The sequence below is a fragment of the Martes martes genome (assembly GCF_963455335.1).
Source record: "Martes martes genome assembly, chromosome: 13".
In the NCBI taxonomy this organism is placed as follows: domain Eukaryota; kingdom Metazoa; phylum Chordata; class Mammalia; order Carnivora; family Mustelidae; genus Martes; species Martes martes.
Window position 1 is genome coordinate 24,048,335 of NC_137901.1, and position 26,398 is coordinate 24,074,732.

Genomic DNA, 26,398 nt, shown 5'->3' on the forward strand with positions numbered 1-26,398 from the left:
TTTTTTTTTTAATTTTTTTTTTAATTTTTTATTTTTTTAAAGATTTTTATTTATTTTTTTGTGAGAGAGAGAGAATGAGAGAGGGAGAGAGAGCATGAGAAGGGGGAGGATCAAAGGGAGAAGCAGACTCCCTGCTGAGCAGGGAGCCCGATGCGGGACTCGATCCCAGGACTCCAGGATCATGACCTGAGCCGAAGGCAGTTGCTCAACCAACTGAGCCACCCAGGCGCCCCTCATTTATTCTTTTTTCATTTCATTTATTCTTGTTTCATTTATTCTTTTCCTACCCCCCAAACTCCCCACATTGCATCTCCACTTCCACATATCAGGGAGATCAAGAGATTAGTTCTTGTTTGAAAATTAATGTCTTTATTATTCTTTGATGAATACAAGTCTACCAATGTATGCCCAAATTAATGTAACAAACTGATTATGTGCTAATGATTAAAATAAAGACTAATTGCTTTCCTCAGTATCCATTCTACAAGAGTTAGACACATTTATGGACAGTTGTTCACTATGAGTTTCAAGAGTATTTCAAGCAGATAAAATGGTCTTTTATAGAAAATAACAACATATAGAGAAAAATCAAGTAAGACTTAAAGAATAATGCCATTATTTTTGTTTAAAGCAAGACATGAAAGATTAAACACATCTGCATTTAAATTAGGGAGGAAGAAAGGATGCCAGTAAGTAGTGCCCATAATATACTGTGGTCCTCACAGGGACAGTATTTTTTTTTTTTTTAAGATTTTATTTATTTACTTGACAGAGATCACAAGTAGGCAGAGAGGCAGGCAGAGAGAGAGAGGAGGAAGCAGGCTCCCTGCGGAGCAGAGAGCCCGATGCTGGGCTCGATCCCAGAACCCTGGGATCATGACCTGAGCTGAAGGCAGAGGCTTTAACCCGTTGAGCCACCCAGGCACCCAGGCACAGGGACAGTATTAACCAGGGCCATCAGGCCTAGATGATTTTTCCCTTGGCTACAAGGATCCATCTACCCAGCAGATGGCACAGAGACTGTGAAAGTTAACTTTATGTGTCACCTGGACTGTGCGTCTGTGAGGGGGTTTCCGGAAGGGATTAGCATTTGAACGGTGGACTCAGTAGACTGCCCTCCCCAGCGTGTGTGGGCATCATCCAATCTGTGCACGATCTGAATACAACAAAAGGTGAAAGGGGGAGGAATTCACCTTTTTCCGCCTCACTGCTGGAGCCACATCTCATTTTCTCTGCTTCTCAGGCCTTCAGACTCGGGACTGAATTACACACGGCTTTCCTCGGTCTCCGGCTGGCAGACGGCAGATTGGGGGACTTCTCAACCGATTTGTCCTGATCTCTCTCTCTCTCTCCATATATCTATCTCCTATTGGTTCTGTATCTCTGGAGAACACTGAGTAAAACACACGTAGCCAGTCTCCATAAGTGCACAAGAGAAACATCCGCAATTCTTGCAATCCAACCACCCATTTTCCACGACAACTATCAAACCGCTACATGTTATTTCATCATCTTTTTCATCTCAGTATATTTTTATTACAATTCCATTATAGTTGATGTTTATGGATTGGTCTATACCAAATGCATTTCAGGTAAGCTGTTCCTTAACAACACATGGGAGAGCAGAATCATCACATGGAGGGGGGCTGCCTATAAATCCAACCTTTGCCTGTAGACTGAAATGCCATTGGTAGAATCTTGCATTAACAACCTTTAATTCTAAAGTGCCTGGGTATCACTGAAGCACCTGGGTGGCTTAGCTGGTTAAGTGTCTGACTCTTGGTCTCAGCTCAGGCCTTGATCTCAGAGTCGTGAGTTCAAGCCTTGCACTGAGCTCCATGCTGTGTATGGAGCCTACTTAAAAAAAAAAAAGAGAGAGCAAGCCTGGGTACCTTTGACCTTATCTTCTTGACCTATTTCTTCCATTATCACATGTGTATCTATCTTATTGAGGTCTACAGCAACTGTCACTAAGTACAAAAATTAACCATGAATATTTTTTAGTTCCATCATATGCCTAGCACAGAGGTTCATCTGGTAGGGGGTTAAATACGTTCTGAAAGAAAGTGAATTTTAAAATATATATGCTTTACTTACTAAAAAATTTTGTTTTTATAGGAAGCTAGAGAAGAAAATGAAAAAGCCAAAGAAATCACATGTAAAGAAATTACATATAAAGAAACCATGGGAGTGGCCTACACCCCATTTCTGGCCAGTTCAAAAGATCACACGGGCTTCAGGTTATGACATATCGGGTAAGGCCTCCCCCGCGGACCTCTGAGAGCCTCCGGCAGTGTCGTAAGATATTCAGTATCACGTGAAACCGCTTGTCAGCTTTCAAAGCTGTGAACTCCTTTATGTCAGCTTCCACTATGAAATAATGACCTGAAAACAAAGATATGAGTACTACTTTTCGTAAGGACAACTTTCAAGATGAGATATGAAGGGATTACATTGTGAACATGAATAACATGGATCATTTTTACTATCATTAGGCACCCAAAGTTGAGAACAGGTATCTCGCTGAAATTATCAGTATTCTCTCAACTGAAGTGGCGTGATGTTTAGCGAAGCATTCTAGAAATGTAGCCCTGCTTATTGTATTACTAGCTGTCTGCTGATATCTTCTGAACAACTGACTTTTCAAGAGGAAATACGGGATAGTGGTTAAGAGAATGAAACCCCAGCAACTCCGTCCCTTAACTGGCTGACCTCAGACAAGAACGGGACGCTCTCTCTGCCTCATCTGCAAAATGGGGGTAACCACACGTAGCTCGTAAGATGTGAAGACTAGAGCTCTCGGTACACTATCTGGCACATGGTAAGTGTTTTCATTACTACTCCAATTCTGAAAACACTGGGTAGAGCTTTATAATAGACTCTAAAGCAGTGTTTCTCCGCCTCGGAACTAGAGACACCTGGAGCTAGATATTTCTTTCTGTGGCAGCTGTCTTGTGCATTGTACTCAACTGTGCTTTTAGCCTCTGGATGCCAGTGGCAGCCCAGCCCTAGCTGTAACAACCTGAATTATCTCCAGTGATGGAGAAAATGTGCCCTACCGGGAAAACCACTCCTGGTTGAGAACTACCTCTCTAGATTCAGAATTTTCTAGAATTCACCTTGTTTCTCACGATTTAGTTGCACTCCAAACATGCACACACATATATGCTATCATTTTTACCTTTGGTATCTTTTGTTTCTTCGTCAATAAATCTGTGGTAGAGATTTCTGGCCACGGAACTCATGGACTTTTTTGGTTGATGTAGGATCTTGTATTTACTAACCACCGCCTTGTTGATTTCTTTAATAACATCATTAATCTGACAATAGGTTAAGCGAGATTTCATGTACCTGCAAATAAGTATGTGATTAATTTTTAAAAGAATCATTATACAAAATTATGTTTTCTTTGAAAAGTGTTTATGTATGATGACTTTATACAGAAGCAAAGCTATTAGAACTCTTCATAAAAATATATACATATACATATATATGTATATATAGGCACTTGGGTGGCTCACTTGGTTGAGCGTCCAACTCTTGGTTTCAGCTCAGGTCATTATCTCAGGGTCGTGAGATACAGCCCAGTGTCCTGCTCCACGTTTAGCATGGAGTCTGCTGGAGATTTTTTTCTTTCCCTCTCCCCTTGCCCCCAACCCCCACCAAAATAATATTTAAAAAAAATGTATATCAACTTCCAAATAAACCAGACATATCTCAATAGCTGAAAAATTAAGTAGAAACACAGAGTATCGGTTGCTTAACTTCTCTATTTATATCTGGATGTATTCATCTCCATTCTCTGCCTACAGACTTAATACTACAATTTAAAAAAGGGTCTCAAATACTACAATTTAGAACAGGGTCTCTTGCTGGTTAACCGCAAGAGAGAAGTTTATTTAAACATCTTTAAATGTTTGTGAGCAAGGGAAAGAAAAACTTAAATATTAAGTAAAGGGACACCTGGGTGGCTCAGTTGTTAAGCTGCCTTTGGCTAGGGTCACGATCCCAGCATCCTGGGATCGAGCCCTGTATCGGGCTCCCTGGTCAGCAGGAAGCCTGCTTCTCCCTCTGCCTCTGCCCTTGCTTGTGTTCCTTCTCTTTCAATCAAATAAATAAATAAAATCTTTAAAAATATATATAAATAGAGGTGCCTGGGTGGCTCAGTGGGTTAAAGCCTCTGCCTTCATCTCAGGTCATGATCCCAGGGTCCTGGGATTGAGCCCCACATCAGGCTCTCGGCTCAGCGGGGAGCCTGCTTCCCCCCACCTCCCCCGCCTCTGCCTGCTGCTCTACTTGTGATCTGTCTGTCAAATAAATAAATAAGTAAAATCTTAAAAAAAAAAATATATATATATATAAAAATATATGTTAAATAGCTTACATAACTATACCACTCTGGTTTTCTGCTAACTTATCTGTTCTGGGAAAGAAAGGGGAGGAGGGAAAGGGAAGATGGACAACAAAGACCACAACAAAGATGATGACGACAATTAGGACAGAGAAGCAATAGGGCAGCATGGCAGAGGAGAGGGTCTGGGGGCAAGTTGCAGGGCAGAGGAGAGCCAGTGCGCAGCTCTGGGCTCTAGCACTGGTCTTTCTCTAAATCTACTCTTCCAATCCCATCTCCCTCTTGCCATCCTCCCAGTCACTGTACAGTTTTAGAATAAGGCTGAAACAGGAGACTCGATTTCTCTGCACACACCAAAAACAAACCCCAATCACTTGCCTCAATTTTTCCCTTCAACAAACTGTGGATTCAGTATGTGAAACTCTGCCCTTCACCTCTCTCCCTAATCAAAACTTCTATAACATGAAATAACACATATTATAATTATATACAATAATTATATTAATATAATATAAACAATATAACATTAATATGTAAATGATAAAATATAAATAATATAATATAATACAAGTAATATATTAATAATAACATATTAGTCAAAAAACATTCATTTTCACTACTCCCCTCTTTTATTTAAGGATTTTATTTATTTGAGAGAGGGAGCGAGAGCTGAGTGCGCACCTACAAGCAGGGGAAGCGGCAGGCAGAGGGAGAGGGAGAAGCAGACACCCCCTGCAAAGGGAGCCTGATGCAGAACTCGATCCCAGGACCCCAACAACATAACCTGAGCCAAAGGCAGAGCCTTAACCAACTGAGCTACCCACGAGCCCCTATTCTCTTCTCTTCTAAATTCATTTTTGCTGCTGTTGTTTGTAACTATAATTCCCACAAACTGTTGATCCTATAGCTCCCCACAAAGCAATTCCTTTAAATCCTCTGAACTATCATCTTAATTTCCTCAGTGCCCACCCCCACCTCTGTCAATGTTCTCTATCTTAACTCTATACTCAGTATTAATTTTTTAAAGATAAAATAAAGAAAAGCCCCATGCTTGGAATACGTTCTTCCTTATCCCAATCATCTCAGTTCTCTCAGTCAGTAAATAACTCCTTAGTTTAAAAATGAATACTCTACCATGACTATCCTAATTTCCTTCGTCTCTTCACGGAAGCATTTTATAAAAGCCCATCTACTCCGCTGTTCCTCACAGACATTTGCTTCTTTCTTTAGCTCAGCCAATGAGCAACAAAAAAAAAAAACAGTTTAAAAAATTGAATAGCATCAAACAGAATTTTCATGAAAATAAAGTTATCATAAAATAAATGACTGGCCAAAAAAAAAAAAAGATAAAAGAGAAAGGTCAGTCTCATTTTAAGGAAATATAACACAACTAATAAATCCAAGTTTACAATAATAGTTAACAATGGCAAAATGCTCATAATAAAAACAGCAAGTAAACTCTATTCACAGTATAACTACATTGTTGTAATGACAATCAGAAACAACCTATTATACATGTGAAATTAAATAAATTCTGAAAGGAAATACTCCGTCTTATCTGGGTGGTAGAACAACAGGTAAGTTTTTTTCTGACATTTTCTAACAAGCTGTTATTTGTAAAATGAAAACATAATACGATATGCAACAATATAAAGCCAAGAAGTTAAGCAAAGCCCTGGAATGATGAGAGTTTAAAAACATAAGTTTCCAGGGGCACCTGGGTGGCTCAGTTGGTGAAGTGTCTGACTCTTGATTTTAGCTCAGGTTGTGATCTCAGGGTCATGAGAATAAGGCTGAACAATATAAGAGCCCCACATGGGGCTCTGTGCTTAGTGGGGAGTCTGGATCTTTCTCTCTCCCCCTACCCCTCTAAAATAAATAAATAAATCTTTAAACAAACAAACAGGAGTTTCCATCATGGGCTCTCCATTACTGTCTTCTGTAAAGACCAAAGCAGACCTCCTTCCAGAGAAGGAATCTTGTCTTACTCACCCCTGCACTGCTCTCAGTGACCCACAGCCCGGAACAGAACACAGACTCAAACATATGTGTGGCATAAGTTGAGGAACAAATGGAAACCAAACACATACAACATTTGCCATTCTAATTCTCAAACCTATACAGCACACATTCCTTAAAATTACAGCAAAACTGAAGCTACTTTTTTCTTTTTTAAGATTTTGTTTATTTATTTGAGAGAGGGAGCGCAAGAGAGCACAAGTGGGAAGATGGAGAGGGACAAGCGGACTTCAAGCTGAGTGGGGAGGCCGATGCAGGGCTTGACCTCACAACCCTGAGATCATGACCTGGGCTGAAAATAAGAGATGGACACTTAACCAACTGAGCCACCCAGGTACCCCAAAACAGCTTTTAAAATGTAACTGGATAAATATGGATCACAAAATGGCCCTGGAGAGGATTCAGCAATACCGTGACCCATCTCTAGATCTTGCTCTGAAGAGCTCTAGACCAAATAAAAACCATGATTTTAAGCATCTTCAGCTAAAGATTTCCTGCATTTTCATTGTCTGAGGAAGACTAGTTGAGAAAATATCAATAGTTGAACACAGGGCTGTGAATATAATCAGGCTTTAGGATGTAAACAATCATGTACGTTGACCTAAAGAGTTGAACGTTAAAATTTTATCTTAAATACTTACCCTGGAATGCCATTAAATTCATCAGAAGTTATAAACGGCATTTCTTTTATACTTCTTTGTTCTTTTGGGGGCTTCTTTGTGGCTGCGGTTTCCTCAACTTTGACTGGTTCCTCAGGGTCAAGATCTGAGACATTAGCACTGCAGACAGAGATGCACAGATGTACAAGCGATCATCAGAATTTCGCAGCATACTAAGAAGTTTTCCCAACTGAAAACAATCCATTAACAAATACAAGATTCATCTTGTTATAATTTATAGCCCCCAAATTTTTTTTAATGATTTTATTCATTTATTTGGCAGACAGAGATCACAAGTAGGCAGAGAGGCAGGCAGAGAGAGAGGAGGAAGCAGGCTCCCCGATGAGCAGAGAGCCCGATGCGGGGCTCGATCCCAGGACCCTGGGATCATGACCTGAGCCGAAGGCAGAGGCCTCAACCCACTGAGCCACCCAGGCGCCCCAAGCCAAAATTTTTTTGCTGCCCCTTCTCCTATTGTTCATGAAGATCTGAATAGTGAAGAGAACACTGAAAAAAGAAGTCCCCAAATCTTCAGTAATAGAATTATATTTACATATCCAAAACATGGGTGTATGCTGTACCTAGGCTAAACGTCTTCATCAGTTACCCCACTGGCTTCTCAAAGTCAATACGTGTCAAGTCGAATTTATCTTAACCTCTAAACAGCTTCTCTTCCTGACTCCGTAATTCTGAACATAGAAACATTAATCTTCTTATGCTTCTATTTTTCTAGTTTATCCCACTGGTTGCTAGTATCAGTCTCTGCCTGTTGCAGATTCATTTTAGTTGCCAGCAATGAGCCTGGAACTCTTGGATTCAGTCCTACCCAATTTTTAGAGTCAGTGAGAAGCCTAATATAGCTCCTACCCCACTAGCTAAGAGTCTAGAAATAGGCTGTAGCTTCTGGGTGATTTAGCTGCCAGGGAAGGAACAGACCCTTGTTGGCAGCAGCAAGTGAAGCCATGCTGGCTCGACTACTCTAAAAAAGAAATGGGAGACAGGAGACAGAGTAGATCCAACCCAAGAGCAAGTGAAGGGAATCCCAGGAACACAGGAAGGTGAGACCCCAAGATGACAGCTGAGCACCAGACATGAGGCAACCAGGCCCCACTGAGGCGCCATGACTGCAGATGGACATACTGTAGGTTGTCAAGATGAAGATGGCCAATGCTATGATACCATCAACCTTCCATGAGTGTTAACATGAGACTTCATGGTGAGCCTGGCTGACTCTTGGCTGTACTTGCTTGTCTTCATCAGATGCTAAGGAAACTCTTGATTTTTTCCTTCATGCTCTGCTGTGACTGTCAGCTGAAAAGAACCATTTCAAGCTACAGAAAGGTTCTTTGACCTTGGCTGCAAGCTGAAACTAAGCCACAGTGAGGTCAGGAGAAGAAAATTCCTCCTATTCCCCAAGCCATATTCCTGCTGGATGTCCGATGTCCAGCCCACGGCACAATCCTGGCAGATGTCCTGTGATAACCTCTGCTCCTAGCTTTCATTCATAACCTCACCCACCATTTTCTCTTCTTGCAGGGAAACTGCAGGGGAGCCTGACCATACCAGGCACTCTGTGGAGCTTATCTTTTTCTAGAGAACTTCAGCTATCAGCAGTAATGTGGCTCATCTCCCACACGGCAAGGCTCGTGCCTTCCTTTCAGTTTTTCAAATTTAAGCAGCATCAGGTTTATAGAAACACATATGCAAGAGTATGATTATCACAAACAGCAGGATGGCTACCTCTTTGATAAAGGAAAGGTCTGCAAGAGAAGAAGGGTTGTGAGGTATAGGTAATATTGTATTTCTTAATCTGAAAGTTAAATACACTGATGTTTGCTTAATTCTTCTTCAATTTGCACAAATAATGGTTAGTCACTTTTCTGGATATATATGATACATTTCAGAAGTTTAAAAATTTTATATTATGCATGGAATGTTTTTACACCCTTGGAACCCCCTTTTAGAAATGTAACTTTGGTGGCAGACACCTGGAGAGGGGGAGCAGTGGAACCATGGAAGGACAAAGCATAGGAGCTCTCAAATCACAAAGACACGTGATGATGGGAGAGCGCACTCAGAGCCAGCCAATGAGAACAGAAGGGAGGGCTGGGACAGACAAAACCCCACAGAGGCAGCGTGCATGGCTGAGGGCTACAGAGAGAAAGACAGGCGGAAGGTACCCAGCTCCTGTCCAGCGGATGGGAGGAAGGCAGCGGGCATGACGGGTTGGTAACAAGGAACTGGTCGGTTTGGCCTCAGACATGCAGAGCTGGAGGGAACAGCTCATGTGCTGGGCTCCTGGCAAGCAGCAGAGGTCATGTATGTCAAGGCTGGAGTTGGGACATTTGAGAGCACTGACTATGGTAGAAGGGAAGCATGAGCCAAACACAGCTTTAGAAGACGCCCGTAATTTAAAGGAGAGCAGAAAAACGGGAGGCAGCCAAGTCAGAGATGCGGGATGACAACGGAGCACTGGGGCAGAGCAGAACACAGCATTTCAGAAACAAAGAGACAGCGAAATGCAATCTGGAAAGAAGGATTGGGGCTGCAGGGGAATTTCTGGGTCAGCTTCCTAAGTGTGGTAGTACTAGCAGCCCAGGGACAGGCGGAGGGGCTCTGGGGAAAAGGGGAGGTGCAAACATATACTGGTGGGGGACACGCAGGGGACACTAGTTGGGGGGGAGGGAAGCAAAGCTAAGTATTTTGTTCCTTTGGCTGTTTTTAAGATGGAACTTTTTTAAGCTTATTTTTGCCCTAAGACAGTGGTTCTCAAGGATCAGGGGGGGAGTCTGTCCCCCAGAGGACACATGGCAATGTGAGGAGACATTTTTTCATTGTCACAACTGGGCATGGGTGGGGATGAGGGGATGCCTCTGACGTGTAGTTGGTAGACGGAGATCAGGCATGCTACTGAACCTCCTCACTGTCCTCACAACAAAGTATCATCTGGCTTAAGATGGCTGAGGTTGACAAACTCTGGTCTGAGGTAAAGAAACGAGACAAAGTGGGAAAAGAGAGCCTCGCGGACACTTGCCCGTGGGAAAGAGGCGCGACGATTTCTGCGGAGGCAGCAGGATAACTATTTCTAGGGTAAATGTCAAGAAAACTAACAAACACTAACAAAACCACAAGTCCATAAGAAAGCAAAGAGCTGAGGTGTTGAAGAGTTTGATAAATGCAGATAGCAAGAATAATTATAAATAGACTTACAAGTTCTGGCTTACTGTTACTTGAGGCAAATGGGGAGGAATGTTTTCTTTGAGATGCTCCACGTCTTTATAATCCTCTTCAAGGGATTCACAGAGTTCCTAAAATTTAAAAAAAAAAAAAAAAAAAAAATGCTCCCAAGTAAGCGTCTGTCCCGCCTGTGTGTGTTTTAAGACAGTGTAAAGAGCACAATCACAACCACAATCACAATGACTGGGAGTGTTCAGAACACAAGAGGGGGTGGGAAAGCACTGATGGCAGCAATATTTTTTTAAAAACCCTCTGGTTTCCAGAGCTGGTTTTGGATGGCAATACAGTAGCTTTCTCCACTGGTTTTCGGAGAACAACTGTTATAATCACATTACAGCAGGGAGGGTTGACATGTCACCTTGGAAAGCAACTAAAAAATGCATGAAGGATTTACGTTTGTCATTCTGGTAAATCGCTTTTGTTGACTTAACAAACATTCCCCGGTGTTATCTGTACAGCAGCGCCAGGAGGATGATGCGTGGCTGGAGCACATGTCCGAGACGTTCCTCAGAACAACCAGCATCGCTGACACCCACATACCCTGGCTTAATGGAAATTTCCACTGGATTATGACTGCTTTGCTTTTGTTTTGTCTTTACCTTTCACTAGAACTTGAGGCTATGAACTCATGCAAATTTAATAAGAAAAATACTCAACACCTTTGGATTGCTGTCTTCTGATTCTCAATCGTAAGATTAACAAAAACTCTAAATAGCCTTCAATTCTGAATGTAACTTTCTCTAGGCCCACACTTAACTCTGGGCACTCCTGGATAGGTTAGAACTGAAACCAACAATGGTTTCTGTTTTGAATTTATAAGACATCTTTTTTTCCAAGAGCTGAATGATATTCATAGCCACTAATTTCATTTCAACAGTAGTAGGACTCATGCCCATTCCTATAGTTGAAAAACGGATTATTTTAAATGGAAAAAATTAAGGATTATAAGGCTGAAAGGGACCATAGAGGCCACCTCGTTCAATCTCAGGGAACACACCAACAGCTCCAACAGCACAAGGTTGTCTATGTACAGGTTGTGTATTTTCCCCGAAGTACACAAGCACTTTCATTAGCTTAGCCAGTTAGAAAGCTTATTTAAAACAAAATGGGGGGGCGCCTGGGTGGCTCAGTGGGTTGGAGCTGCTGTCTTCGGCTCGGGTCATGATCCCAGCCTCCAGGGATCGAGCCCCGTATCGGGCTCTCTGCTCAGCAGGGAGCCTGCTTCCTCCCTTCTCTCTCTGCCTGCCTCTCTGCCTACTTGTGATCTGTCTGTCAAATAAATAAATAAATAAAATTAAAAAAAAAAAATAAATAAAACAAAATGGGGTGTGAATGAGACTCAAATTTTTCTGTACTTGAGAATCCTTACATGACGCTTTATAGAACAGAGAAATGCAGAATAGAAGGGACCTAAGGAATAGTTCAGTATGACCCGTTATTTTCCAAAGGATGACAAGACCCAAAGAGGTAAAAGGGCTTTCTCAGGGTCGCAGAGGGTGCTGAGGGCAGCCAGGGCGAGAATCTGCATCTCCTCACCCCAGGCTAGGCGTTCCTTCCACATCACTCTATCAGATCATTTGTTTAAATTAATGCTACCAAGATGTATTTAGGAAATCTTCCTTTTCAGTACAGTTCAATTTCACTGGCTACCAGCATAAAGAAACAAACACCTGAGGAGCTCTGGAGTCCTTTATACTAAGAAGATATAGTGTATACCATTAATAATAATTTACAGCTAAGAACACTTGGGATGTAAAGAATCCTTCAGAATTCCCTGGCGATTAGGGGGTTTGTATTTATTGCCCTTTCGTTTCTTCATTGGAAAAACATTACCTTGAGTGAATGGTTGGTTTGTTCTTGATACTGAATCTCCAATTCCAATTTATTTAGAAGTTCATTTACTACAATGATCTCATCTCCTATTTTATCTAATGTAGTCCTCAAGGCAGGTTCCTGACCTATTAGTAGACAACGAGATAATGAAAAATCAAGTATACAGAAAAGTATCAGCACACTGTATTTTTCTCAATCGTACCCAATTAAACTCTTGGGCCAGAGCTTTACCTTAGAGAGACACTTGGGGGAGGAGAAAGGACTACTGTTTCAGGTTCTAGAACTTGTCTCCATGGATAACCTTTTTTTTTTTTTTTTAAAGATTTTATTTATTTATGTGACAGACAGAGATCACAAGTAGGCAGAGAGGCAGGCAGAGAGAGAGGAAGGGAAGCAGGCTCCCTGCTGAGCAGAGAGCCCGATGCGGGGCTCGATCCCAGGACCCTGGGATCATAACCTGAGCTGAAGGCAGAGGCTTTAACCCACCGAGCCACCCAGGCACCCTCCATGGATAATCTTAAGACCTCATTTGTAAGTAATATGGTAGCAAAGGAAGGGAGAGGTAAGTACAAAGTGTCCCCTGAGTCTCTTGATTTTGGCAAAGTCCTCCACTATAATAAAACACCTAGAAATGTTGGATTAAAAAAAAAAAACACAAAAACCCTTCTACATGCATAGTTGAGCTTTCATGAGAATAAGATAAATCTCCAACGGCTTCAGCATGAAGACAGACCCACAGACAGGCAATATGGGGGAGCTGATGCTATAGCAGCCCCAACTGGGTGTGCAGAGGAAACCTGGAGAGAGGAGTTTACCAGCCTCAGCAACCCAACACATTTGGTTTTAATGGGGTCAAGAACCAAGGCTTTGATAAAGCACAGGGTGTTGAAAGTGAGAATCCTAAGAGAGACTTATTCATGGGGTAAACCTTCAGTGAAATTGCACTTCTCAAAATTCTATCACTGGCCAGGGAGAGAAGCTTTTGTTTTTGACTGGCTCTCAAGGGTATGTGGAAGATGGGGGAGAGTTTCTCTTTATAATTTGTAGTAGTGGCTTGGGATGCACTTGGGTTTGAGATTCATATTAAACCGAAAAAGTAACATAAAAGTCACAGGCTAGTCATAAGCCTGGAGTGTTTGACAGAAACAAACATCAGGCGTTTATAAAGTAGCATGCTCTCATACTCCCAACGCCCCCTCAAGCACCCCTATTTAGTTCCATACATTTGAGAATGGGAAAACCAGAGTCTCCTCATCCCTAGAAATAAAAATAGTAATAAAAAAAATTCTTTTTATGAGATCAAAAGCACAAAAGAAAAACTATCCTCATAATCAAGTATTTCATCTTTACTTCTAATAACCAATGAAATGTACATAAGTAAAGACACTGTTAGAGAGATGGGGAAAAAATAAAGAAAAGCACAATTTGACCATATCTGTAGATTCTGGAGGCTGTAGAGTGAAATGGCCAGAAGGTCCAAGACCTAAAGTCAGAGACACCAGCACCTACCTCAAGGTTACTGTGAAGATAAGCAACAACGTATATATCAGATGGGTTGAACATTGCGCCTGGAATCTAGTAAAACACTCAGTAAATGCTAACTACTATTCCTCATCAACATGACAAGCAATATATAATTCTTATCTAATAGGGCATGTTAATTGCATTTGGCGGTAGGTTCATAATGACTAAAAGAAATTAGTAAGCAAGTAAGAGTGCAGATGTCTCTATACAGATGTCTCTATCAAGATTAATTTCAGGGAGTTAAATAACTAGTTTGGACACACTTGCATTTCAAATAACTTTTAGTCACCTCATTTTAGCGCCCCGTCTACTGATTTAGTAACTTACTGCAGCTAGAGTGGCAAACAGATAAGGGCAAATAGAGTGAGCTCTATTAAATGAGCTATGGAGGGGCACCTGGGTGGCTCAGTGGGTTAAGCCTCTGCCTTCAGCTCAGGTCATGATCTCAGAGTTCTGGGATCGAGCCCCACATTGGGCTCTCTGCTCAGCAGGGAGCCTGCTTCCCCCCCCACCTGCCTCTCTGCCTACTTGTGATCTCTGCCAAATAAATAAAATCTTTAAAAATAAATAAATAAATAAGCTATGGAACCAAATAGACAAATCATTCTCCCCACATACAAATGATAGTTAGTGTGTAGTGATCTAATAGGTCACATTGCTTCCGCAAACCTCATGCTTTGGTGGGGTCATTTGAATTTGAGGTTTAGTTGTTTAAGAGGTCTCTAAATTTTATCTCTTTATCCTACAGTAATCATGCCCCCTAGAAAGAGAAGCTAAACAAGACATTAAAAATCTAGATGTCCTTTTTGGGTTATTCAATAAAAATGGCACAGAAGTAGAAAGAATACTAGACTGGGAATCAGGATACAAAATGGTAGTCCCAACCGACCACCATGAGCTAGGGAGCTCAGCAAGTCACTTGACTTCTGAGAGTCATGTGTGAAACGAGAGAGCTGGAGGAGATGAACCCACAGTCCCCTCAGCTTGCACTTTCTACAGAGAAAGTAAGCCGTAAATTGTACAATGGGTGATGTTCCTTTACTGAAGGTTCTCGACAAGAAATGAAGAATACGAAAGTCCCTAGAAGGACATGTATAATTCAAAAGGGCATTTCAACATTATAATTTCATATTTTTAAAAATATCTTAAATTATCAATTCACAGTACAAACTACAGTGAAATTCACCACAATTTTCCCAGCAAATAGAATTCTGCCTATAAATAAATCTTAAGCTCTCCTAATATAGACTTGGGAGCTCACAATTTTTGTAAACAGTATTTTCCCAGACTTGACAAGGATCACCCATTTCTTTGCACTGTCATTGCCTCATCCTCTTTCTGCACTTCTGAATATTCTGGAAGATGGTTACAACCTCCAAGCTTCTGGACATTAAAAAACTGGACATTTTCAATCAGTTGTTTCCTAGTCATATATAAAGATCAGCTTCCTGCAAAGCAAGCTGCTAGATGGATAATGGGCTATTTTTATCCCTGTGGGTCTTTTCCACTTCTATTTTTACCCCTTACCTTTCAGTATCTCTAGCTTTACCACCACAAATGCCTTCAAATATTCCTATTGTGTCTTGTGTATCTCAGAAAAACACAAGCCATTAAGTCTAATTAATATTCAGGTCATTGTTCAATATAACTTACATTTTAGTACTCTGCTATATTCAAACTATTAATGCTGGAGCGCTTCAAAAAACCACTATTTGAAAGTTAAAATTACCTTTCACTTAACCAGGTTTGGGATATTCAAAGTGGAACAATAACTAAAATGCATTTTACATCTACGTCAGTGGAATCTGTTCTACTTACCACAGTTTCTTAGTGACAGAGTTCTTTTAATATTGCTAATCTTTTCATTAATATGAGAGCATAATTGTTCCAGATCTGAGGAGGCCATCCTTTAAGCCTCTGAAGAAAAAATAAAGAAATAAACATTTACAAAAACAGAAAGGACAAGTTTCTATTTACTTTCAAAATCCAATACTGGCATTTACCAGTATTGATCCAGTAATGTGATCCAGTAAGTGGACCACAGATGTGATCCAGTAAATCATATCTTGAAAAGAAAGTGCAAAAACTCAATTTCTTCCAATTCTACAAAATTTAGTTTTTAACTAGAGTCCAATACTGACTTGTCTTTGAGCCTTCTGTAATCAATGCATCCCAAATCAAGGTACAGGGGACTTAGGGGAACAAATGCACGACATATATAAAGACAACTCTGAAATTTTCTTTAAAAATGTAAAGTACACATGAATTAAAAAGAAAGCACACAGTAGGGGCGCCTGGGTGGCTCAGTGGGTTAAAGCCTCTGCCTTCAGCTCAGGTCATGATCCCAGGGTCCTGGGATCGAGTCCCACATCGGGCTCTCTGCCCAGCCGTGAGCCTGCTTCCCTTCCTCTCTCTCTGCCTACCTGTGATCTCTGTCTGTCAAATTAAATAAAATCTTAAAAAAAAAAAAAAAAAAGAAAAAGAAAGCACACAGTAAGGACAAAGAAACGAGTCCAAGTGAGCATTTCTCCCAGGCTGCCGGGGACTGGAACTTTACGGTTTGGAGCTGATACAGAGGCAGAGGGAGGGGAAGGAAAGGAGTCAGTTATTCATTCCGAGGGTAGGACAGATCTAAAGCATCCACTCCAGCCAACCGAGCGGTGGGGAGACGAGCGCAGTCCCTCGGCTGGGCCTGGCGGCCCCGCGCCCCCATTCTGCCCAAACAATGCCTTCCGCCGGCCTCCGAGGGCAGGACCCCCAACTTCAGATTCCAACCTGCCGCGGGTCCGGGAGCAAAGCGCCACTCGCTTTGATCGCCAGCCGCCGAGACCCCAGCCTCGGAAGCCCGGGATCGTAGTACGCGACTCCTGGAGCGAAATTCAAAGTGCCCGCCGGGACCCCGCCCCGCGCAGGCGCACCTCGGCGCTCCCGGAACGCGGGCTGCTCGAGTTCCGGCGCCCTCAGGGGCCGCAGCGGGGCGGGGCCACAGCGGGGCGGGGCCGCAGCCGGGCGGAGGGAAAAAGGCGGGGCGGGCGGGGCGGGCGGGGCGGGCGGGGCGGGTTGAGGGGGAGGCTATTGACGCGCAAGGCTGCCGGAGTCCAGAGCTCCTCCAGTCCAGGCGGTCTCCGATGATCCCAGTCACTCGTCCAGTCTGGACTGCAGGCCGGCCGGGGGCCGCGCGCTCCGGGAATCAAATGGTGAGCTCTAACAGTAAGTGTCCAGGCTGGTGGCAACGTTAGAATCACCAGGGACAGCTTTTACAAATTCCAATGCCTACGCTGGACCCCAAGTCTCTGAAATCAGGCACCCTGGAAGTGTGGTCCACGCCCTAATATTTTAAAAACCACCCCAGAAAATTCCAAAAAGCCCTCCAGTTTGTGAGCTTAAAGACAGAGACCTTCTCTTCCTAGAGTTTACAGCCTCTGTAAGGGCAAATACAAATTTAAACTAAGAAAAAGCGTTAATTCTCCCTGTTGGAGGGGAAAAAAAAAAAGAAAGCATCCTCAGGCTGGTGTGGCAACTCCACAGTCATCAACTATACAGAATCCTTCTTTCTTTTGACGACACCATCCATAGCATCATGCATTCTGGCCTTGGGATTTCCTGTGATGCAAGATGACCCCCAGTTCCTTCCTCAGATCTCAGTCTTCGGCAGCAGAAAAGAAGAGGCAAGGGTAACAGGCTCACTTACCAGCTGAGCCACCATCTTTAAAAAGTTTTTTTTGGAAGCCACACCCACTAGCTTCTCTCTGCTTTCCACAGGTCATTCACATCTGCAAAGTAGACTAAAAGAAAAAAATCATTAAAATTTTTTTAATTTAGACAGTTACATTGCATCCTCAACATACAGGGCGTTCTGTTTGTAAGGGAGAAGGAGAGCATAGGTTCTGGGTAGGCAAATAGCATACTTGGCCGTTTCTACTTATTACTTTTAAAAATTTCTGGAAAATTTCAAACTTAAGTTAAAATAGGATAGTGAACCCCATGCTCAACCTATCACCCCAGCTTCAAACATTATTAACTTATCTCAAATCGTGTTTCATCTGTACCTTCTCTCCTCTCACCCTTTTCCTACTGGAAATTTTTTTTTTCCTACTGGAATATTTTGAAGCAAATTTCAGATATTGTATCTTTCCATCCAAAAACATTTATATGCTTATCTCCAGAAGATAGAAACGCTTTAAAAATCACCATGTTAGCATTATCACACACAAATATTTTAACAATTATTTCTGAGTAACAAATATCCAGCCAATGTTCAGTTTCCCCTGATTGTATCATTGTTTATTTTAAAAACTATTGGTTTGATTTAGAATCCAGATAAGAGTTACACATTATTTGGTTGATACATTTTCAATGTTTCTTTTAATTTTGACACACCTACTTGTCTAAAGCTAAAGTCCTTAAACAGAACAAAGCCTTTCACTGTAGGACTAAATGTGAGGCCTCAAATGTCAATATCTAAGAAAAATAACACAACAACACAAATGCACCCTGTAGCATCAAGCACAAACATTTTCAGATTCTTTCCCATGAGAAAATAAACAGGAAGACCAAAGCATAAAGGCACTGAATACAAGGGGTGGGGGGGTGGCGCTGTGGGGGAAAAAATTGAGCAATTAGATTGCATTGCCTGATTCATATTTCTTCCCAGTATAGGATTATTTATCAAGATTTCAAGTACAATGATAGAAACTCAATCCAAACTGACTTAAGGAAAAAAGACTTTCTTTGGCTTATAAAACTGTAAAGTGTGCATACGTATGTGTCTACAGTTGTAGCTGGACCCAGGAACTCAAACATCTTATTAAAGAACCATCTCCATCTCTCCGTTCTGCATTCCTCTGTGTCGATTCCATTTTCAGGCAGGCTTTTCCCTATGGTAACCGCTGGTACCTCTAGACTTACACTCTAATAGGTTAGCAGTTCTTGCTTTCCCAACAGATCTAGCAAGAGCCCCAGGATTTCACCTCATTGTCCTAATTTGGGTCATCTGCCCAGTCTTAAACTAATCAACCTGTTTAGGGGGGCGGAATGGTCTGATTGGCTAGACATTCAGGAGCTGGAAGTTAGGACAATCCTACCCTAAACAGGGGATCCAAAAGTAGGACAGTAGTAGTTTCTGAAACATTATTTTATGGGAAAGGAGGAGGAAGTTGGGAAAGGGTGTTTTGACCAAAAGTTTGCTGGGGAAGAGCAACAGTTCAGAGTGATGATGATTTCTCATTGGCTGAGTTGCAGAGATAGTTAATTTCTCCTAGGAGATACTACTTATATCTTTCTCTGCTGGGGCTTATAATTAATGGTTCTTTCTTGTTGGTGATTCTTCTGTTGGGGTCTATAATTGACAATTCTTCCTGTAACCAACACAGAATGGTAAGGCTTCCCCTTCTAGCCACCTGATTCCATCTTAGAGAGGTTTCCCTTTATTAATATTTACAAGAGCAAGATATAAGAAATTGCTGGACTGGTCCTTGCAAGAAATATAATCAAGAGTTAAAGCAATGTGAACTCTAGTCTCCAGGGAAAAATAATATCAGAAAACTTTTATTGGGTACTTCATCTAATTCAGGCATTTTACACATATTACCCTGTTTAGTCTTTGTAATAAACTTATGAATACTTACAATTATGACCTGTACTTTACAGATGAGCAACTGGGGCTTATACTTAAGTTACTATTAAGTTACTTAATAGTAACTTCCCCAAGTCAGTATCTTAGAGCCTGTCCTCTTTCCCATGATGCTCTGCAGCCTCTCGGGTGCAAGGGGTCAGTCACTTGCTCCTATGCTTTATGTATCTGAACCTAAAGACTTCCATCATTGTTTAATTCCCTCATGTGAAGTATATTACCACTTGAACAATTCTAGAATCTTTATGAATTCTAAGCTTCTGATACCCAACGGACTTTGACAAAATACTTTATTTTACTTCCTTTCTGTATTTTTCTTGCAGTGAGGGGTCAAGTTTAATTTCTGGGCGTCCCTAAGTCAGAACAATTAAGGCCCTCATTGTAGAACAAAGATCAAAAATCTCTTTAAGCCCTAGGACTCTGCATTTCTGGGAAGCTTAGGAAATATTTAATCCCCTGGTTTTGACAGTGGATAGTGACCAATAAGTTTGGGGACAGTTTTATAGCTGTCCTTTCAGAAGAGGGAAGGTCTGTTGTAATAGATGGGGTACAATCTGAGATGCATCACTGATCACGAATAGGTCTGACCCTTTGGGACATAATAACATTCAAGGCAAGATTGTGTTTTTACACTTCCTACTAAACTACGTTCCTTTAATTTTTTTTTTTTGGAAGTCATTTTCCAAGTGGCAACATTAAAATCCAAGGCATATACTCATAATACAATTCTCACAGGGACCATTTCTCAGTTCTCATTATGTCATGGCACCTGAGGTGACCCATCCCAGAAAATCAAACTCCTCACTTGTACAATGTTTCATACCCTAAAATGATTTATACCTCTGGTGTCATTTTTTTTTTTTTTGGTTGGTTGGTTGAGGTTTTCTTTTTTGAAACTAGAGAGAAGAGGGAAAAGAAAACTTCTTACACTTTTCCCCTAGTCTTTATCCAGTGTGTATTTTTTTTAGTGTTATTGTTACAGCCCCAATTTCTGGGCCACCAGGGTGCCTTTAACAAAGTCTCAGAGGCATATAGTATGATTAGAGGTAGAGAAGGAAGGTCACAAGCTTGAAAACTACTCTGTGTGTGTGTCTCTCTCTCCCTCTCTGATGTCTAGAATTCTACCCATTCGTGAGACAGAGGAAAATGGAAAAAAAAATACCGGGAAACCTTTAGGTAGTCCCAGCTCAGTCATTAACCGGCTCTGTGAACTTGAGAAGTAGATGACTTCTGAGATTTTGTCTAGCTCAAAGCATTTGGGTTTTTTCCTTCTGAAAATTATTTCCCTCTTCCTGTGACCTGCTTTTAAATATAAACATGACTAAGTGGAGAGTAATGGCCTTTAAAAAAAATGAACATATAATGTATTATTAGCCCCAGGCGTACAGATCTGTGAATCGCCAGGTTTACACACTTCACATCACTCACCATAGCATAGACCTTCCCCAATGTCCATAACCCAAGCACCCTCTCCCTACCCCCTGACCCCCGGCAACCCTCAGTTTATTTTGTGAGATTAAGAGCCTCTTATGGTTTGTCTGAGTAATGGCCTTTTAAGTTAAAAGGGGGGAATTAAGACCATCTCACAGATTTTCCTTTCCCTACTTCTTATTTTTTTTTAAAGATTTCTATTTATTTTTTCAAGAGAGAGAGATCACAAGTAGGCAGAGAGGCAGACAGAGAGAGAGAGGAGGAAGCAGGCTCCCCGCCAAGGAGAGAGCCCGATGTGGGGCTCGATCCCAGGACTCTGGGATCATGACCTGAGCCGAAGGCAGAGGCTTTAACCCTCTGAGCCATCCAGGGGCCCCTACCTTTCCCTACTTCTTAACAAAAGTCCCCCAAATAAGTTTTCATTTTTTTAAATCTTCTCCCAGAAAATCACTAATAATTGACAACAATCAGAGATAATGTAAGGTAATAAACTTCGAAACCTGATGTCAAGGAGGGAAGCAGAAGATTTTGGAGTACAGAGGAGAAGTAGAGGATGGCTTGACACCTAAACACACCATCACCCTGAAATCTTACTGAAGAACCTACATATCTCTGAATTGAAGGAAATCTGAAGGTTACCGATTGCGGGGTACTCTTCTTTTCCCCCCTATTCTTGGTCATCGCTTTCCCTCTGAGTCTAATTTCCCATTGGGAAAGGACCCAAATTTGAAAGTATTCCTCAAAGGGGTGGACTATTACTTGAAATTGTGAAAAGCAGAACAATGGTTCAGTGCATTTAACAATGAAAATAAAAAAAGGGGAGAGAGTCAAGGAAGGAAGAAACCATGCAGAGATTGATAAAGAAAATGATCTACAAGAATACATATTTAAATGAATAGCAAGAGGGGTGCCTGGGTGGCGAAGTCTGTTAGGGATCTGACTCTTGGTTTTGGCTCAGGTCCTGATCTCAGTGTCCTAGGATCAGCCCCAGGTTGGGTGCCTTGCTGGGCCAGAGAGTCTGCAGAAGTTTCTCTCTCACTCTCCCTCTGCCCCTCCCCCCAACTCTCTCTTTCTCAAATAAATAATTATCTTTAAAAAAAATAGCAAGAAATTTTGTATCTATATGAACTGTATATATACTAATTAAAAATAAGACCTCATCAAGAACAGAGTATACAGAAACAAAAGAAACAAAACAGAGAACATTAGACTTAAAAACATAAATTGAAGGTTCAAACACCACCATACACTAAATTACAAATAGCAAGGAATAGAAGAGACACCCCTGACAATTAAGCAGAGAAAAGCTTAAGATGATCACAGTACATGCAGTTGAAGAAAAGGAAATTAAAGAAACACAGAGAAGCCCACATAAACAGAAGATAGAGAAGATCCAACATGAGGATAATTTGTGTCCTACATGCAAAGTGTTCCCCAAAATGGGCAGAAGATTTATTTTTTTCTAAAGATTTTATTTATTTATTTGAAAGAGAGAAAGCAAGCAAGCACAAGCGGGGTGAGGGGCAGAGGGAGAAGCAGATTCCCGGATGAGCAGGGAAACCAATGTAGGGCTCCTGGGACTCCATCCTGGGACTCCGGAATCATGACCTGAGCCAAAGGCAGATGCTTAATTGACTGAACCACCTAGGTGCCCCAGGGCCAGAAGATTTAATAAAGATGCCCCACCCCCCAAAAAAAGAGTCTTTAGATGGAGAAGCACACTACATTATTAAGGGACCACTTGACAGCTATAAATATTCAAGTTAAGTTATCCAACTTTAAGGATAAAGAAAGAATACTTTAAGCATTCAGGTAAAAAGCAAACTGACTACAAGAAGGGGAAAAAAATCAGGCTGGCTGGCTCTGGCAATGGCACAGTAACATTTCCCCCCATATTTTTATTTTGAAAAATTTCAAACATAAATAAAAATGGGAAAAGTCTGGAGCGCCTGGGTGGCTCAGTGGGTTAAGGCCTCTGCCTTCGGCTCAGGTCATGATCTCAGGGTCCTGGGACTGAGCCCCGCATCAGGCTCTCTGCTCAGCAGGGAGCCTGCTTCCCCCTCTCTCTCTGCCTGCCTCTGCCTACTTGTGATCTCTCTCTCTGTCAAATAAATAAATAAAATCTTTTTTAAAAAATGGAAAAAGTCGAACAGCAAAGACTCATATACCCTTCACTTAAATTCTTCAAATTTAAACATTTTGCAATTTTGTCCTTGCTATATATCTGTACGTGTATAGTGGTGGTTTTAAAACTCCATAAATATTATAGTATATTGCAAATTCTAGGGAGACCACTTTTTTAAAAAAGAAATATAATTGTTTATTAATAAAAATGCTCAACTAAACCCAGGGAAAGTAGTAAAAGGAGCTTCTAACAATAGAAAATACTTACAAACGTGGCTGATATTAATCCCACTACATCAATAATCACTTTAAATGTGAATGGGTCTAATTACACTAATTAAAAGACAGAGATTGTCAGAGTGGATTGAAAAAAATAAGACCCAACCATATGTTATCAACAGGAAAACTACTTTATTTCTTTTTTAAGATTTTGTCTATTTACTTGACAGAGAGAGAATGCACACCTATACGCAAGCACAAGCAGACAGGGCAGCAGGCAGAGGGAGAGGGAGAAACAGACTCCCTGCTGAGCAGAGAACCTGATGTGGGGGCTTGATCCCAGGACCCTGAGATCATGACCTGGGCCGAAGGCAGATGTTTAACCAACTGAGCCACCTAGGTGCCCCAGGAAAACCATTTCGAATACACAGAATCTGACAGATTAAAAGTAAAGGTATAGAGAAAGGTATACAATGGTAACACTGATCAAAAACAAAGCAAAACAAAAGTACTTATATTCATTTTGGACAAAGCTGATTTCAGAACAAGGAAAATTATTGGGGATGAAGAGACACTACATAATAATAGAGGGGTCATTCTCCAAGAAGATATACAATCTTAAACATGTATACACCTAACAACAGAGCAATAAAGTATGTGAGGCAAAAAACTGATAGAAATAAAAGAAAACTAGACAAATCCACTATTATACTTGGAGATTCCAACATCACCATCAATAACTAATAGACCAAGCAGGCAAAAAAAAAATCATTAAGGATTTAGTTTAATTGAACAACACTATCAATTTGATCTAATTGGTATTTATGGAATATTCTGTCAAACAAAAACAGAATACACATTCTTTTCAAGCTTGCATAGACCATTCATTGTGACAGGACACATTCTGGGCTAAAAAGTACACCTTAACAAATCTGAAAGACTAGAAATAATACACAGTATGTTTTTAAACTACAGTGGAATTGAACTCTTTAAAGTCATATCTCCAAATACAGTCGCATTGTTGGGTTAGGACTTCAATGTATCAATTTTATTTTATTTATTTATTTTTTAAAAAGATTTTATTTATTTATTTGACAGAGAGCACAGGCAGGCAGAGCAGCAGAGAGAGAGGAAGGGAAGCAGGCTCCCCACTGAGCAGAGAGTCCGACGTGGGGCTCAATCCCAGGACCCTGAGATCACGACCTGAGCCAAAGGCAGAGGCTTAACCCACTGAGCCACCCAGGCGCCCAATGTATCAATTTTAAAGGGACACAATTCACTATCATATACATACACATTTTCTACTATGAGAGGCTAACATTTTATGTCTCTGGCTTCTAGCATTTTAATGAGACAGACTGTGTGTATGTAATAAAAGAATAAGGTGAGAAGTCCAGCTGCCTATTGAAGGGAAGGGACAAGGACACAAATGAAAAAACTTTCCATTTTTTCTATAATAATAATAATAATATCTTTCTAGCTCACATATTCCATAGGATGGCTGCTGCATTTGGGGGTATAAAATGTCCAACCCACACAATAACAAGGTATGAATAACCCCTTGAATCCTGATGGACTGTGGCCAAGCTGACCTCAAGAGAGACTCAGCTGACTGGAAATTGGAGCACTGGTTTCTACTAAAAGAAAAGGGAGAAGAGATGTGTGACTAGAGCAGCCCGATAGTACAAAAGCTCTCCAGTGTTTCACAGAGATGGTATGTTAGTATTTTCTGCCATATGCTTAGTTCACACAAAGGAAAGAGTAAACACATTATATTATTCAATATCTTGGCAAAAATAAGATTGGGGGGGAACTGGATAATTTGAGGAGAATGTAATAAAAGGGACTACTTAAAATATGTGGTAGAGTTTTCAGAAGGTAACATCTCATGGCGCAGTTCCCTGGGGTTTATAACTTAGGAAAAAGTAATTATCCCTAAGCATGAAGATGGACAGTTCCATGAATTTGGGGGGCAGCTCTAAGGAAGTGACCACTTGTTAGGAGCCATGGTCTCTGGTTAGGGTCAGAGCTCCCCTGTCAGGAATTCAGCAGGAAGGAAGCTAGGAGAATAAATATCTCCCTGTATTCTCCTCCCACCTATGGGTCTTCTGCTGATAACCCCAACTTCCATTGGCTGGACCCATCCAGAGGCCAGGAAGCAAAGGAAAATCTTGAAGCAGTCCATATGGGTCAGGCCCCCTCAGTCCAGAATTGGGTAGAAAATCATGGAAAGTAGATCTGGAGAGGAAGACAACCAACACATAAACTTGGATTACGGCATTCACATATTGGCATACTTTGTGAATTTAGTAAAATATTTTTTTGAGAACAGGCATCAGTATTTTACATATAAATATTTGAGATCAGGTTTTATACATTACAAAACTCTTTTATTTGACAGAGACTTTACCCAAAACATTTTAAACACGTGAAGGATATTGTTATATTGGTATTTATAAATGGCGCAGTTTGTGATTCTTGAGGTAGAGAGGAGAAATGCTTGCTATATTTTCCAGAATCAATTAACTGCAGATATACCTGCTAATCAGATCTCTAATAATGGGTCACAGGAAAGCTAGAAAAGACCATTTGTATACCATTTATATAGATGTGTTCATTTTGCTGAATATGTTCTAATCTTCTAGAACCAGGGTGTTTTTCTTGCTTTCCTTCTGCAAGTTCTTCTCCTTAATGGAAACTCAGCAACACAATGAAAACTCAATTAGAATTTCATTTTATTAACTGTCATTATGATGTTCAAATCTATAGAATGAGGTGATTTCCATGTCTTAGAAAATCTCTATCTTCCTAGATATGACCAAACAGGATATGTTTATAAATCTTGTGTAAGCTTTATATAAAGCTAAATCGATAACAATTTATGTATTTCAAAGATGCTTATAAGATTTTAGAGGTTTACATCAAAGATTTATCAGACCTCATTAGAACACTCCCAGCCCTCCAAACCCTCAAATTAACTTCCCAGATAACCTAGGAAATGATTGAATTACATCAGAAATCTCTCACATGATGTAAAGTTACTGTTAGAGCAGAGGGGACAAACCCAAGCCCAGTAGATTGACCCTCCCAGGTTGCTGCTGATGGTTGAGAGAAACTGAGGCCGCCCAGAAGGAGTCTGAGTTGCTGATGAACTCCCCAGAGCCTAGTGCACTCACAGGGAACAGCACAGTCGTGCCAGCCCAGGTGTGTCCACGCCACAATGGCGCCTAAAGCAGCAAAGCTCGATCCTGCCCGTGTCCACAGCTTAGCGATTACACGCACATTCTGCAGTTGAGTGGTTCAGTTCTTCCCTCATCACACCCCAGCGAAGCTGCTCCACCGGCTCAAGTTCCCCCTCTGCCTTTTCTC

The 26,398-nt window shown here is 41.2% G+C and overlaps 1 protein-coding gene across 1 annotated transcript; it reads right to left on the reverse strand.

Annotated features, from left to right (window-relative positions):
- Positions 1–355: 355 nt before the first annotated feature.
- SKA1 (spindle and kinetochore associated complex subunit 1) lies at positions 356–16,539 on the reverse strand. The gene is made up of 7 exons (XM_080821826.1): positions 16,399–16,539; positions 15,442–15,540; positions 12,100–12,224; positions 10,240–10,337; positions 7,012–7,149; positions 3,182–3,351; positions 356–2,385 (listed from the first exon to the last, which is right to left on the reverse strand). The coding sequence occupies exons 2-7, from the start codon at positions 15,527–15,529 to the stop codon at positions 2,237–2,239; spliced, it is 768 nt and encodes a 255-aa protein (XP_080677952.1). The 5' UTR covers positions 15,530–15,540; positions 16,399–16,539; the 3' UTR covers positions 356–2,236.
- Between the last annotated feature and the right edge of the window lie 9,859 nt (positions 16,540–26,398).